Source organism: Coffea arabica, chromosome 1e (genome assembly GCF_036785885.1).
Source record: "Coffea arabica cultivar ET-39 chromosome 1e, Coffea Arabica ET-39 HiFi, whole genome shotgun sequence".
NCBI lineage: Eukaryota > Viridiplantae > Streptophyta > Magnoliopsida > Gentianales > Rubiaceae > Coffea > Coffea arabica.
In genome coordinates this window covers 46,742,108-46,754,752 of record NC_092311.1, presented here as the reverse complement: position 1 = coordinate 46,754,752, position 12,645 = coordinate 46,742,108, and the positions used below count along the sequence as shown (strand labels likewise).

At 36.9% G+C, this 12,645-nt stretch overlaps 1 protein-coding gene across 2 annotated transcripts; it reads right to left on the bottom strand.

Moving 5' to 3' along the window:
* Positions 1 to 4,164: 4,164 nt before the first annotated feature.
* LOC113707777 (protein-tyrosine sulfotransferase) lies at positions 4,165 to 11,378 on the bottom strand. 2 transcript variants are annotated; one of them, XM_027230102.2, is made up of 13 exons: positions 11,108 to 11,378; positions 10,655 to 10,736; positions 9,909 to 10,086; positions 9,723 to 9,794; positions 8,625 to 8,916; positions 7,928 to 8,068; positions 7,124 to 7,228; positions 6,863 to 7,010; positions 6,039 to 6,088; positions 5,837 to 5,905; positions 5,629 to 5,748; positions 4,766 to 4,900; positions 4,165 to 4,470 (listed from the first exon to the last, which is right to left on the bottom strand). In XM_027230102.2, exons 2-13 carry the CDS (start codon positions 10,710 to 10,712, stop codon positions 4,327 to 4,329), a joined length of 1,512 nt encoding a protein of 503 aa, XP_027085903.1. In that variant the 5' UTR covers positions 10,713 to 10,736; positions 11,108 to 11,378; the 3' UTR covers positions 4,165 to 4,326. The 2 variants fall into 2 exon arrangements, with proteins under 2 accessions (XP_027085903.1, XP_027085910.1); XM_027230109.2 differs by lacking the exon at positions 11,108 to 11,378 and adding an exon at positions 10,898 to 11,011.
* Between the last annotated feature and the right edge of the window lie 1,267 nt (positions 11,379 to 12,645).

The window sequence follows — 12,645 nt, the reverse complement described above, 5'->3', positions numbered from 1 at the left end:
ATTGATGAGCTGGGTTGGGGTCCAAGGGAGTGATGGTCCTTGTGACTTGTGATCAAAGACAAAGGCAATGGCAATATATTTTTTCTCTTTTGGCCCCTCAAGGTTTTTGGCTGTCTCTAATTATTATATGGTATTATTTGAGGCATTGAAATTCAAGATTTTGAACTTAAATTTAAAAGAATAAATGGATTTTGTAGTGGGAAAATTGAAGGGTTTTTGGAGGGAATGGGAAAAAAGTGGGTAGGAGAAAGGTATGACTTTTAGATTTCAATCATTGATGGTCTTTTCTTTCTTTTTCTCTTAAATGTGTAGATTTTTCAACTTTCTTGTTGATTGATGATGCTTATAGTCATAGTCGCTTTTTTACATGTTTATCATTAATCTTTTCTTTTCTTTTTTTTTTTGCTTTAAAAGGTGAATTGCAACATTGCTAAACTTGACAGGAGAATTTGTTTTTCACCTCTTTCCGAGGCCGTATGCTTGACTTTCACAGTCGTCAATGCCATTTTTCAGAGCATGTACCCCCGCGTTCCTCTTCCCCGTACTCCTCGTCAATACCATAGCAATGGAAGTGCAAATAACCAATGCTTTAGGGCTAATCAAAATTTTTTTAACTCCAAGAGAGAGAGAGAGAGGTCATAGTGTTATGCTATTAATTTAACGAACCAAATCTAGATCTGTTTGGTATCCTCTGATCCAATCGAACTACTAGCCTGTATATTAAAAAGAGACAAAATGAAAACTAGTAGGTGCTATTGGTTTATTAAATTTAGACTAACTTTTGATTAGAGCTGTTAAATGAAACGAGCAGTTCGAAAGCTCGATTGAGCTCGACTCGTTAATTGTGGTAAACGAGTCGAGCTCAAACTCGAGATATGCTCGTTTAATTAACAGGCCGAGTAAACTCGACTCGTTTGTTATCCGAGTAGCTCGATTAGCCTCGATAAGGAAGGGTATATATGTCATTTCAAAATTCAAAAGTATAAAAATTAAAAATTAAAAATTATAGATTTTTATTATGGTCAATTTGCACGAGTTCGAAAGCTCAAACTCGTGCAAGCTCGGCTCGTTTGTGATAAACGAGTCGAGCTCAAGTTACATGTCCCATTCGACGAGCTGAGTTCGAACACATTTCAAAACTCGTCCGTCTAATCGAGCAAGTTCGAGCTCGACAATCAAATACTCGACTTGACTCGGCTCGATTAAGAGCACTACTCTTTAGCTCCCCTTGTCTTAGACAACATGTGGGACTGCAGCATTTTTCTTTTTCCTTTTTTCTCCACCCCCCTCCCCCTGAGTCATAGTGGTAGTGGTTTGTCCCAATGTTTTAAAACTTAGACTGTTAATTGAATCGGTGAAGTCATCATATCGATATATAACCGGTCAAATCGATTTTACTCTAGTTCAATGATTATACATACATAGATCCAATTGAACTTTTTAAAAAAAAAATCATTTTAGTATAAGTGAGAGATCGAATTCGAAACCCCTCGCTTACATTAAATCCAATCCAACTTGGTAAATATTGGGCACAAAAAGTGAAGCACGATATTTGATTCTTAAAGTTCAATCAAAGTCAAACTTCATGAATAGTGACCTTGAGGATGACTTATGATCCAATAAATCGTTACATAACTTTTAGTTTTTTTTTTTTTTTATGACAAAACGCTTGAATTTGCATTACTTAAAATGGTAAGAACATTAAAAATGGTGCACGTAAAAGAAGAAGAAACCTCCCTCTTCCGCTGCATATAATCAAGAACTTTGTTTGCATAACGCCCTAATTTATAAGTTATTTGATTAGTTTCTTATTAGTTCACTGAATATTCTCAACACATACTATGCTCGTCTAACATATTTGTCTACGCACTAAACTTAACCAAGAGTAAATCAGACAATACCAAGGCTATTTCAAAAATCTTAAATAATCTAATTCGTTGGATTTTGACCTGTGATTCGTTAAATCAGATCTCGATTTAAAATAGCTTTTAATAGAGATACGTTAGCAATTAAAATTACTTTTGATGCTGACCAAAAGATCAAGCAAATCTGGTTACACTAATTGTGGGCTTGTCTTGGTTTCTTTGGGCCGCTATCCAGTCATGGTGCTGCGCGTCAAAGCAAAACGCCATGATTGGCCTAAGTGAAAAATAAATTCGTATATTATCAATAAGCAATTTCTTTTGTTTCTTTTTCCTGTTTTTGGGACGATAATAAATTACTCCTATGGCTTTAATCTCGCATAATTAACAGCAGCAACCATGATATATCAACTTAATCGAAAGAGTACCATTCTCGAGTCTTTATCGCCTAGCCCTTGTACATTTTTTGGTTTGTCTATCTTTTTTCTTGTAATTATGCAACTTAAGTCTTGTAATTATGCATGTTGCTACCAGTGTACAATGGATTCAAAATACTAGCAACTTGGAGTAAATTCTTGGCCTCCAGCCGCCAGCTCGTACAGTAATCACATTCGGGTAGTTACTCAAGGTCATCAAATCGACCCTTTGGTAATATGCTGGACATCTTGGGCAGGTTCTGCACGATCGCAAGGGATTAGTCTGGCATAAGCCAAAATGCCCTGTGTCAACCAAAAAAGAAGTAATTTCTCGACAAGCAAAAGATAAATTTCAACCATTTCATCATAAAACTGAGTTCCAATCAAGCTACAACACATACATGCTTACTACGGGAGATAGATGTAAAGCAAGATATTCTCCTATAACAAACCTAAACCTATTAAATCACGAAATCATGTGAACAGATAAAAAATGGATTTATAAAGTGCATTTTATTTCTCAACTCCTTCTACATGCTTTTGGATGAGAGGTGATCCAGAGAGACAAGGATCAATAGTGGTATTTGCAAGAGATGTGTAGAAGACAACTAAAGATAGACGACATGGATCACAAGTTCACTGCTTGCAATGTGGGATATATCCAAGTTACAGGTAATGTATACTCTCCCATATCCAGATGGGTCGAGATTGCGGAGTCTCCTTACATTGCTCCCATCCCAAGTGAAATACTGCAAGAGCATCGCAGTTAGACTTTACCACGATGATATAACTACCAGTATAAAGACAGTTGTTCAAACTCCGGAGCAGCGATCTCCAAATTTGTGATGGAAATATACGGAATTAGGAGAGTAATTAGTATCAAGAAAGCTTGCTGATTATTCTCTCCCACAAATATCGAGTCAGTATTGTTTTCACAAATATTATGAATTTCCATCCAATCTAGCTCCTCCTCCTTGTTTGGCAAATTTTATATCTTGTCCATCGACTTGTAATAAACCATTCTTGAAGGCCACCCTTTCTTCCACACAATCAATTGCATCCACCATTTTTGTTTTTTTGAACTAATATAAATTGCAGCAACCGAGAGATCATGATCCGGAAGCGTGGGTTGAATGGAGTATCACCAGATAAGATTATTATTTTGCCAACATCTGCAACGTGCATTGCCTGCAGAATTATGGTCTTTCGGGTGAGTGGATTAAGAGGCGTTGTAGATGGTCAGGAGGGTGCTTAATGGCCAACCAACCGGAGGAGGAGGAGGAGGAGCTTACGAGTCGAACAAAGTGAGGAAGTTGAAATTCGTGAATTGTATCCTCGGATTAGGAGATGCTGTAGCATAATTTGGTTATGCTTGGCCGACTGTATATGTACACCGTAATAATCGAATATAAGACGGAAGGCCTCATCCGGGGTGGTGATTAAGAGAATAATGGCGGCACCTATCTTGCAATTCGCAGCTGTCTGGAATTCCCTTCGAAGTGTTGCGGAAAGCCAGGACTTGCTAACAGCACCAAATCGCGGAAGTAATCAGCAAGATGAATTAACTTCCCCCAAAAACCACACCGAGGGTCCTCCGGCAGATCATTCCAGTCTACCACTGACGACTCCTTGTCATCTTCCGTCAAAGTCATTAGTACAAGGATGAGTCATTACCTGTAACTTAATTTACCTCGGAGAGTTGGGAGTTGGGGTTGCGCCCGTTAACACACAGAAAAAGGTTATTTGGCTTAGGAAGAACGTAGTGATTTTTTTTTTTTTTTTTGCTCGTGCGTGCAAGTAAAAGGTCTCGAATCCGGACCTCTCACTTCTATTGGCTGCTCCGATATCACCCAACCAATCCCTCCAACCTTAGGAAAAGAACGTAGTTTCATCTAAAAGCTCTGCAACTCCCCAAAATTACCATTGCTTTAGTTACAAAGCTTTGTGCATATCCTAGCTATAAGTAGTGAACTTCGTCTGTTTCTCTCTCTCTCTCTGTCCTCTAAACTTGTATACATGATACAGTAAATGCATGCATTTCAATCATTTCATAGCTTTATTTTTGATATTCTTCTCCTTGCATTTAAATAGAGAATAATGAACAAAAGAAATAAAAAAATGGATAAGGAGATGGAAAGAACACTCCAAGAAGGGGCACCATATGGCTTTTTGAACATGTTCACCAGATTCTCCTGCAGTTTATGAGATATGAAAAACTCAAGTTAAAAACAATCATACTCCTCATTTCAAGTTATAACAGTAACGGACCACGGTAGGCAAATTCCATAATACACAACTAATTTTCTTTTGCCTTCCTTCTACACTAAATGTTCTGATTGTCCAATTGAAGAAAAGACCAATGGATTCTTTTTTAACTTTCCAAAAAGTAAGTGTTTCCAAGGGCAAGTACCATATAATTAGTTATCATGAACCAATCTTTAGTTGTAAGTCGCAAAGATATTAAGTCCTCAAACACTGGATACTTACTTCACCAACTTTTGTTGGCATCGCATACTGTTGTTGATTTGCAAAGATGCCTTGAGCGTACTTGTACAATTCCACATCCAGGTAATTTAGTGATGTAATTTCCTGAAGAAGAACTTTAGAAATCCGACGACGAGCCTGCAACGAGATAGAGTTAATAAGTAAATGGCAAGTACCAGGACAACAAAATTGACAGAAAGCCGTCTCAGAATCAAAATTTGCAGTCTGAGTCTAATTTCATCTAAACATTCCAAATCCATCTCAACTCTACTGCAGTATAAGATTGAGCTTATTGTGCAGTACACTCTTGAGCTATAGAAAGGGAATTTCCGGAGTACACTACATCGATGAAAATACAGACGGTTAACCTTCTCAATCTGGTAACAATAGGACAAAGTGAGAATTTGTAGATAGATTTCAACAGGCAACACACACAGAGAGACATATGTGAATCACATTCCAAAGTTGCTACAGCTGCTACATCTAGATTGTCCCAGAAACTGAGGGCTGTACTAATTTAGGATTTGTTACATTGATACTATCAAACTGAATTAACCACAGTTTCAGTGAAAAGGAGTTGACCCCTCAAAGATCTTCATTTATTTAAAGAACCCTAGGGGTGCTCTAAGCTCTTCAAGATCCAAAGAGAAGACTATTTACTTTTGTACTGATTTTTGCATCACCTAAAGGATGATCCTTTACTTGAAAACAAAAGCTTCAAATCATAGCATGACAACCCGTCATGATTGAGAGATGTAACAATTTCCAACCAGGAGTTGAGAGTAGTAATTTCCACAGTTACACGCAAAAGGCAAGAGGGTGGAAAAAGTCAACAGATTAAATAAGAATTTTGACTAATTTTTTACCTCCTTAGTAAAGTTTGCTGGCCGTATATTTTTTAAAGAATTTGCGCGTCGTTGTGACTGTGTGCTTCGTAAGCTTGAAATACAGGTCTCATATCCTTCCATTAGTTTTCTCGTCGTCATCTGACATAGTAATAAAGTCGTCGTTCTCTTTTCCTGACATAGTAATAACTTTGAGCAAGCACAAAGCTAGAAATAAAAACAGGCTTACATCTTCATTTGTTGCTTCAACTGTGTCCGTTGATGAAAACTTTCCAGGCTTTGGATATGTGCTATTGCTCTAAAAACAGGGCAACAGAGGAATCAACATCACAATTTGAATCAGTATTCAACATCATTAAAAACTAAAAGACCGCTTACAATCTCCAATAAAAAAAAAGAAAAGCATAGTAAAAGAGACGGTCAGACATTACCAAATGGTAATTACTATCAGGGTCAATATCAGGTATCAAAGAGCTCTGCCCTGCAGAACCAGCAAAGGATGATGTTACTGGGGAAAAACTACAATTTTACTACTTAGATAACCTTAAAAAACTAAAGAAAGGGATAAACTCCAATAGCTTCATATGCTTGAAACACTAGTGATTCTTAATTTGGAAATTAGCCAAGCAGACAGATCGTGTACAAGGAACCATATAATCTCTTGTTTTTTCAAGCTTTTTTGAAACAAAACAGGAGTTAATGTAACTTTCTCTTAAACCCTTCTCATATTAGCCTTAGTTTTACTTGTTGCAGGAGAATGGATTGTAACTGTCGAGGAAATACTTATCTGTCACGAATTTTCTCCTTTACCTAGTATAGTGAGCACACTTGTTTCTAGATATGCATTAGACTATATATTTTCCTCCTCTGTCTTAATATCCTTTACACTAGGCTGTTTACGTCCGAGCAGAGGGAACTTTCAAACTATAACTCCACCTAAATAGCACCAAAATGTTCATGACATACCATTAAATAAAAAGTCAGGAGGATGCCAAAACGACTACTGGCATATCTAAGATACTCATCAAGATGAGCACTGTATAGAAAGCAGAGGATGTTCATGGTTTCTCATAATCAATAATTCAGCTTGAACACTTTTTCCTTATGCTCAGAGAACTGTAAACAGAACGACAATAGCTACTGCTGGTTGTATGGAATTATGAGCCCCATAATGTCCAAAATCTAGAGAAAATCACAAACACCTAAAAGAATGGAAAACAAAATACAGCTGAAGCAAATTGTTTCTGACACTGACCTGGAATGCTATTAGCCACAAGACCCTTTCTAGAGTTTGATCCTGCAAACTTAGAAATCGCCTGAGCACCAACCACATTTGCAAACATTGTTGCAGATTCTCTATGGTTCTCAGTGAGTCCAACATACAACATATTATCCAACCGCTTCTGCAAGATTTACAGAGATCTACCATGGTTATAACCATAAAGCAAAAGTATAATAGGCAAGAGAAGATTTCAAAATGATGTCAAGCAATAAGTAGTGAACCTTCGATCGGTACCTTTGCAACGTCTAGCACATATTCACCAAGAGGCTGATATTTCTGTATGCAATGGCGCACTTCATGTGATTCTGCCAGATAAGAGTTGTTTGTAAGTCCTGCAATCTGTTTATCAGAAACAAGCAGGAAAATATGAACATTAAAGACTATGTGTCAAGCATGAAAATCAAATGCAAAACTCACTAACTGTCTTTTTGCTTCACCAACTATTCAGAATGCAACACTTACAAGAACTAACATCTAGGATTGACAATGGCTAATTTCCTCTTTTGGCATAAGCCTGGATATTAGTTCCTAAAGAATAATTCCCACACATCACAAATAAGAAGGTTCTAACGCATGTATATGGTATACATTTATTATAGTTCTTTCCTGATTCATGAGTATTATACAACCTTGTGATAATTACATATTTCCACGTGGTAGCACAGATGGATTCAATTAATAGATCTAATCGCCAAAGTCAACTGTGAAATCAAACCACCCTTTTTATATTAGTTATGCACTCTCACCAACTCGAAATTCAAAACTCCACCGTAGAAGTTCATATAGATAAGATTTAGAAGAAAATGTCATGAATTGCTTGTCCAGGCAGCTCAAACAACAAAAAGATTCATAAGTAGTAAAACTTCAAATCTTCCTTTACCCTCGACACATAAACCTAATCTAGACGCAAGCTCAAGAAATATAACTAAGAACTCTTACTTGTAAGTTTCATGGTCCATTTATGCTACTTATTAACCAATCTACGTGTAAAGCAATCTCAGTTATCTACAGAAGAAGATAAAGAGTTCAGGTTAAAACCTGGTATGTAGCTCCATTATGAATTATTTCCTGAGCTATAGGATCATTAATATACTTGTGCAATGGCATTACAACATCCTCCATATCATAGGGATCGTCACTATAAATGGAAGGCCAACCTTTGCGTCTTCTGGCTTCTCTCTGCAATCAGTGCACAACAAAATCATCATCTTGAATATGCAGCAGATCTATGACTGAAGCATAAAGTGAGGCATTTTTTAGATCCTTATATTATTACTAATATAGGTAAAATAGAAAAACAAGGTAAGAATCTGACTACTTTTCGTTAAATGACCTTTTTGTGCTACACCCCTCCCCTCCCCCGCTTCCCCTCTTCACCTCTCCCCCCCCCCCCCCCAAAAAAAAACAAAAAATAAAGCCAAAAAAAAAGAATCGAAGATCTGGGTCAAGAAACATTACAGTTTTTCATTTTTTCCCCTCTTTTTATGTTTGATTAGAATATTATTCTCTACATTCTGCCACACCCCAGAGAATCTCCAGTCAATCTTCCTTTATACTTAAATAGTATTGAATTGTCAAAATTGGAAATATGAACTGTTTGAATTGAAAGTTACATAAGTCACAAATTGGTTTTCTACAGGTCCAGGTCATCATCTATGTGCAGACTGCAGAAGAGCTAATTGCTATGCATATATGAATTCAAACAGCATTAGATCATAATGCTAGGTAGACATACCCGAGAAAACAAATCTTCTCTCATCCAAGGGACCAAATACTTCCATGGCCAGATGTCCAATGTGCTTACTCCACCCCTTGTCTTTGCCCTCAAACGTCCAGTCATTCTTAAGGCTGATGTTAGATTAGGGTGCACCAGAAAACGAGCAGCAACCTCTACCGAAAATTCGTAAGTGCTAAAGACACGATCAATAGGGTCCCTTAGTATGGTCACCACTGAAGTTTTCTCCTTTGGAAGTTTGGACATGACACTATAGTCATCATGAGTAACCAATAACCGGCAATCTGGTTTCCTGCAGTGAATGAATATCATATGGATTGAAGCAATCTGTTAAGCTCTTGTACTTTGAGAATAGCTTTTGCATCAGATGGACAACAAAGAGCTATTGAATGCTGCTGCCATACAGTTACAGATTTGCTTTCTGAGCATCACAATTGACAAATTTTTGAAAGTCAATTCAAAGGAAAGCATATTAAAAACATGCTCTTGTGAGTCTTACCAAGAAAAGATGTTGTCATCCATTGTTTTTAAACCTTGATGCATACAACCACACAGTAAAAATGAAATTTTGACTATGAACATTAAATAGCAATCATTCTAGCTATCTTAATCCTGGGTTTTACACTAACCCCAAACATCTTCAAAAACCATTATGGTGAAGAAGTATATTCAATCCCTAGTTTACTGTTAAACTAGTTTCCACCTAAATGTATGCCCAGACTCTCCCTGTAGCTTTTCAGAGTTACTAAACTCTACCTACTCAACAACTAACTGGGAATATTTAAAGAAAGCTTTACCATGTTGTTTTGGGATTCACTTTATCAATAAAAAAAATATTATATCAGTAGCTTCAAGAATTTGTGTCTTGATGTAGAAGAAGAATCAAACATCATGTACTTTCAAGTAATGTCAGATATTGTATATGATTACAAGCCCAGCCAAGTTTTCCAGGTTTCTCAACAAGCTCAAGGCAAAGATGGGTTGTTTTCAGCCCTAAAGGAAGGCGCAAGTTTGTAGCAGCCATTGAGCTACTACAATCAATGTACCACCAATTGCATTCAATGGTAAAAGTAATTCATAGATGAAGAACAGTGTTACCTGGGATCGAGCCTCAGCCTATCATAAGAGCGTGGGCACTCTGAAGAGTTTGCATATAACCTTTTCAGAAAGCTGCATGTGAAAATTACATCCATGAGTGGCAATTTTCAACCCGAAAACCCTACAATGAACAGAAAAGGGAAATGCAGTTTGCCTGAAAGTACTGAAAAGAAGCAACTACTTTACCAATAATAATATGTCCTCCCTCCAGTTCTTGGGACATGAAGGAAATACAGCAAGTCCCGCAATATGTGTTTATCTTTGTTAATTTCTGAGTCAAGGGAAGAAGATGCCCACTTCTTGACGATATGTTCACACTGATTAAATTCACCGTCTTCAGAGGATGCCTTTATTCTGGTTGAAACTGTAATTGTAAGATATGAACTAAACAAACTTAATAACATATAAGGCTTGTCTTGTGCATGAATACATTACATTCCAAGTCACAAAAGATTCTTACCCCATTTTAAGAGAAACAGCAGTCCCCTAAAAAAGCTACTAGTATGTAAGAATCCAGAACTTTCTCACTACCACTAAAAGAAAGAAAAAGCATATCTAGGATACCAACTTGCAACTCCCTTTTTTCTTCTTCATTTTTATCTTGTCCCTTTTTATCCAATGATTAGACTGGATTTTGCAATCAGAAATCCAGTTTACCATAACCAATTTTTAAGCTTACTATGCAACCCAACATAGAAGTAAATGGACCTCGCCTAATCCATTGCTTCCACAAAGAAAAGAAATAATCAGCGAATAAGAAAAGAACAAAAAGCAGAGCCAATTTCTAAGCTAGATCGCAGCTTCAACTTGACTTAAAAAACGATGCACAAATTTAATTTGCTAAATACATTGCATATAGCTCCTCCAGAAAAGCCCGGAAAAGAAAAAACACAGCAAGCTTCAAAAAATTCAAAAAAGAAATATATATTCACCAGATAAGAGCAGGACCAGGAGAAGGGCCAACTTCGAATCATAATTTATCCACCTCATCGTCCCCTGCTCAGGAGGAACCCACTGTACAGCCAAAAAAGATAACAGATTAGGCCACAAAAAAAAAAGGATATAAAAAAACTTAAGCTTGTTAGAATCAAAATCATCTGATTCAGCATATTCAGTAGAAATTTTAAAAAAATAAAACTTTACTATCCTTTTTCCACAGTTATGTAAAATGTTACCAGATATGAGAGTAAATTCTCGATTCCAACCCAAGTCAATTAACATAAGTTGAGCAACCACATTTATACACACATGCAAGTAAATATCATATATATATGTAAAAGAATTTATTGTATTAGTATATTAAATTGAATCACTATCCACAAATAGTACTGCTTTAATATATACACTAATGAAAGTGGGGAGTTTTGTTAGAATGGTAAACCAACCTTGTGGAGCTCCGAGATCTCGTGCTCCCCAAAATGACAGAAAGCGTGTCGCCTCACAACCAGAGTGGGGTCCACCTCAAAAGCTTCACCCCAGCTCCGATCGAACAAGCTCCAATATTTCCCACCCACCACCTTCTATTCCTTTAATCTTATTTTAGCACCCATTTATTCTTCTTCTTCTTTTTTATGGCTCAATTTTTTTTTCCCAAATAAGTACGTTCAAACCCCAACTACTCTAATCTCTCCTAAACCCTGAACCCTAATTTCTCCATTTTTATTTTTATTTTTCTGGGGTGGGGTTGGGGCTCCTCCTACTTCAGGCTCAGAGAGTCTTCTTTCCTTCAGAGTTGACTCACTATCCAATGGCGGAAAGAAGATTTAATAATATATGATTAATAGGAGAAGTAAACATTGGTCAAATACTCAGAAAAAATCTATTGGTTGGGGCAAAATGGTAATAACAGTTATCTAAAGGCACTACTCTGTTTGCTAGCGTGCGCCGACGAGTTGTGGGTCAATGGATGTGGAAGGTGGGCAACAGCTCCCAGTCCCAATTTGACTCGTACGAAAGGGTAGATGAGAGAGTCCAAATGTCCGGTTTTGCCCCTGGGATGAGGCTTTCGGAGGAGGAATCCAGTTCGGGAGGAAAATGTGCAAAAGAAGATAAACGTTTTCTTCTTAAGAGGTTAGAGGTTGGATTGGATCCTTGAGTAGGGAGTTGCCTTGGGAGTCAAAAAACCATTAAAGAATAGAATGGAAGCCCACGCAAATTGGTCGGGACTAAGAGGCAGTGTCCCAGCCGGCAACTTAATGGAAGACAACGGTCTGCAAGTTACTTGAGAGAGGAAAAACAGAGAGACGATGAGAAACGAAGGGAAAGATATTTTAATATTGTAGTTTGGGAGTTTAGGAAAGAAATTGAAGGGAAATCCTATAATGTTGTGGCATACCACATTGTGATAACTCGTGTTGTCGAACCAACTACTCTACTCTTAGAGTAGTTGACTGTGAAGAGAGTTTTAAATTAAATGTAGACTCGATCTCTTGACTTGCAATTTAAAAGTTCAAGATTTTCTCGAATATTAATGTTTTGTTAGTGAGTGCGTAGGATCCATCTAAACCAGTAGTAATTCAATCCCTTCGAATTTCCTCTTGACCCTGTTCGATCATTTCACTTCCTCTAGTATAAAGTAAGAATAGATTTATCGTATCCGGAAAAAAAAAAAAGCAAAAATATTACCCTACAAATATGATATACCACATGATAGATAATCCCAATCATGTTGATACATTTTCCATTTCTCCCACTCTATTTTCTTTTCTTTTCTCATCAAATCCAAGTTCCCAAACAAACTGCAACATTTTCATTTTGAGTTGATGAAGATTTTAAATTTATATGATTAATCTTATCCTACACTGTAATGTATATTAAACTATTTATTCCTCATTCCTTCTCTCTGAAGAGCATCATGAAGAATCAACTCTTGGCAGGAGGAGAAAAAAAAAACCACAAAGGTAAAGAACTTCAACTATGAATA

What these genes read in the sequence shown, in the direction of transcription:
- LOC113707777 (XM_027230102.2), bottom strand. Translation starts at nt 10,712, where the DNA reads ATGAGGTGGATAAATTATGATTCGAAGTTGGCCCTTCTCCTGGTCCTG. An exon ending in CCTGGTCCTGCTCTTATCTG is followed by an intron (nt 10,087 to 10,654) that starts GTGAATATATAT and finishes TTACAATTACAG; the next exon opens with TTTCAACCAGAATAAAGGCA. An exon ending in TTGAAGCAACAAATGAAGAT is followed by an intron (nt 5,749 to 5,836) that starts GTAAGCCTGTTT and finishes TTACTATGTCAG; the next exon opens with ATGACGACGAGAAAACTAAT.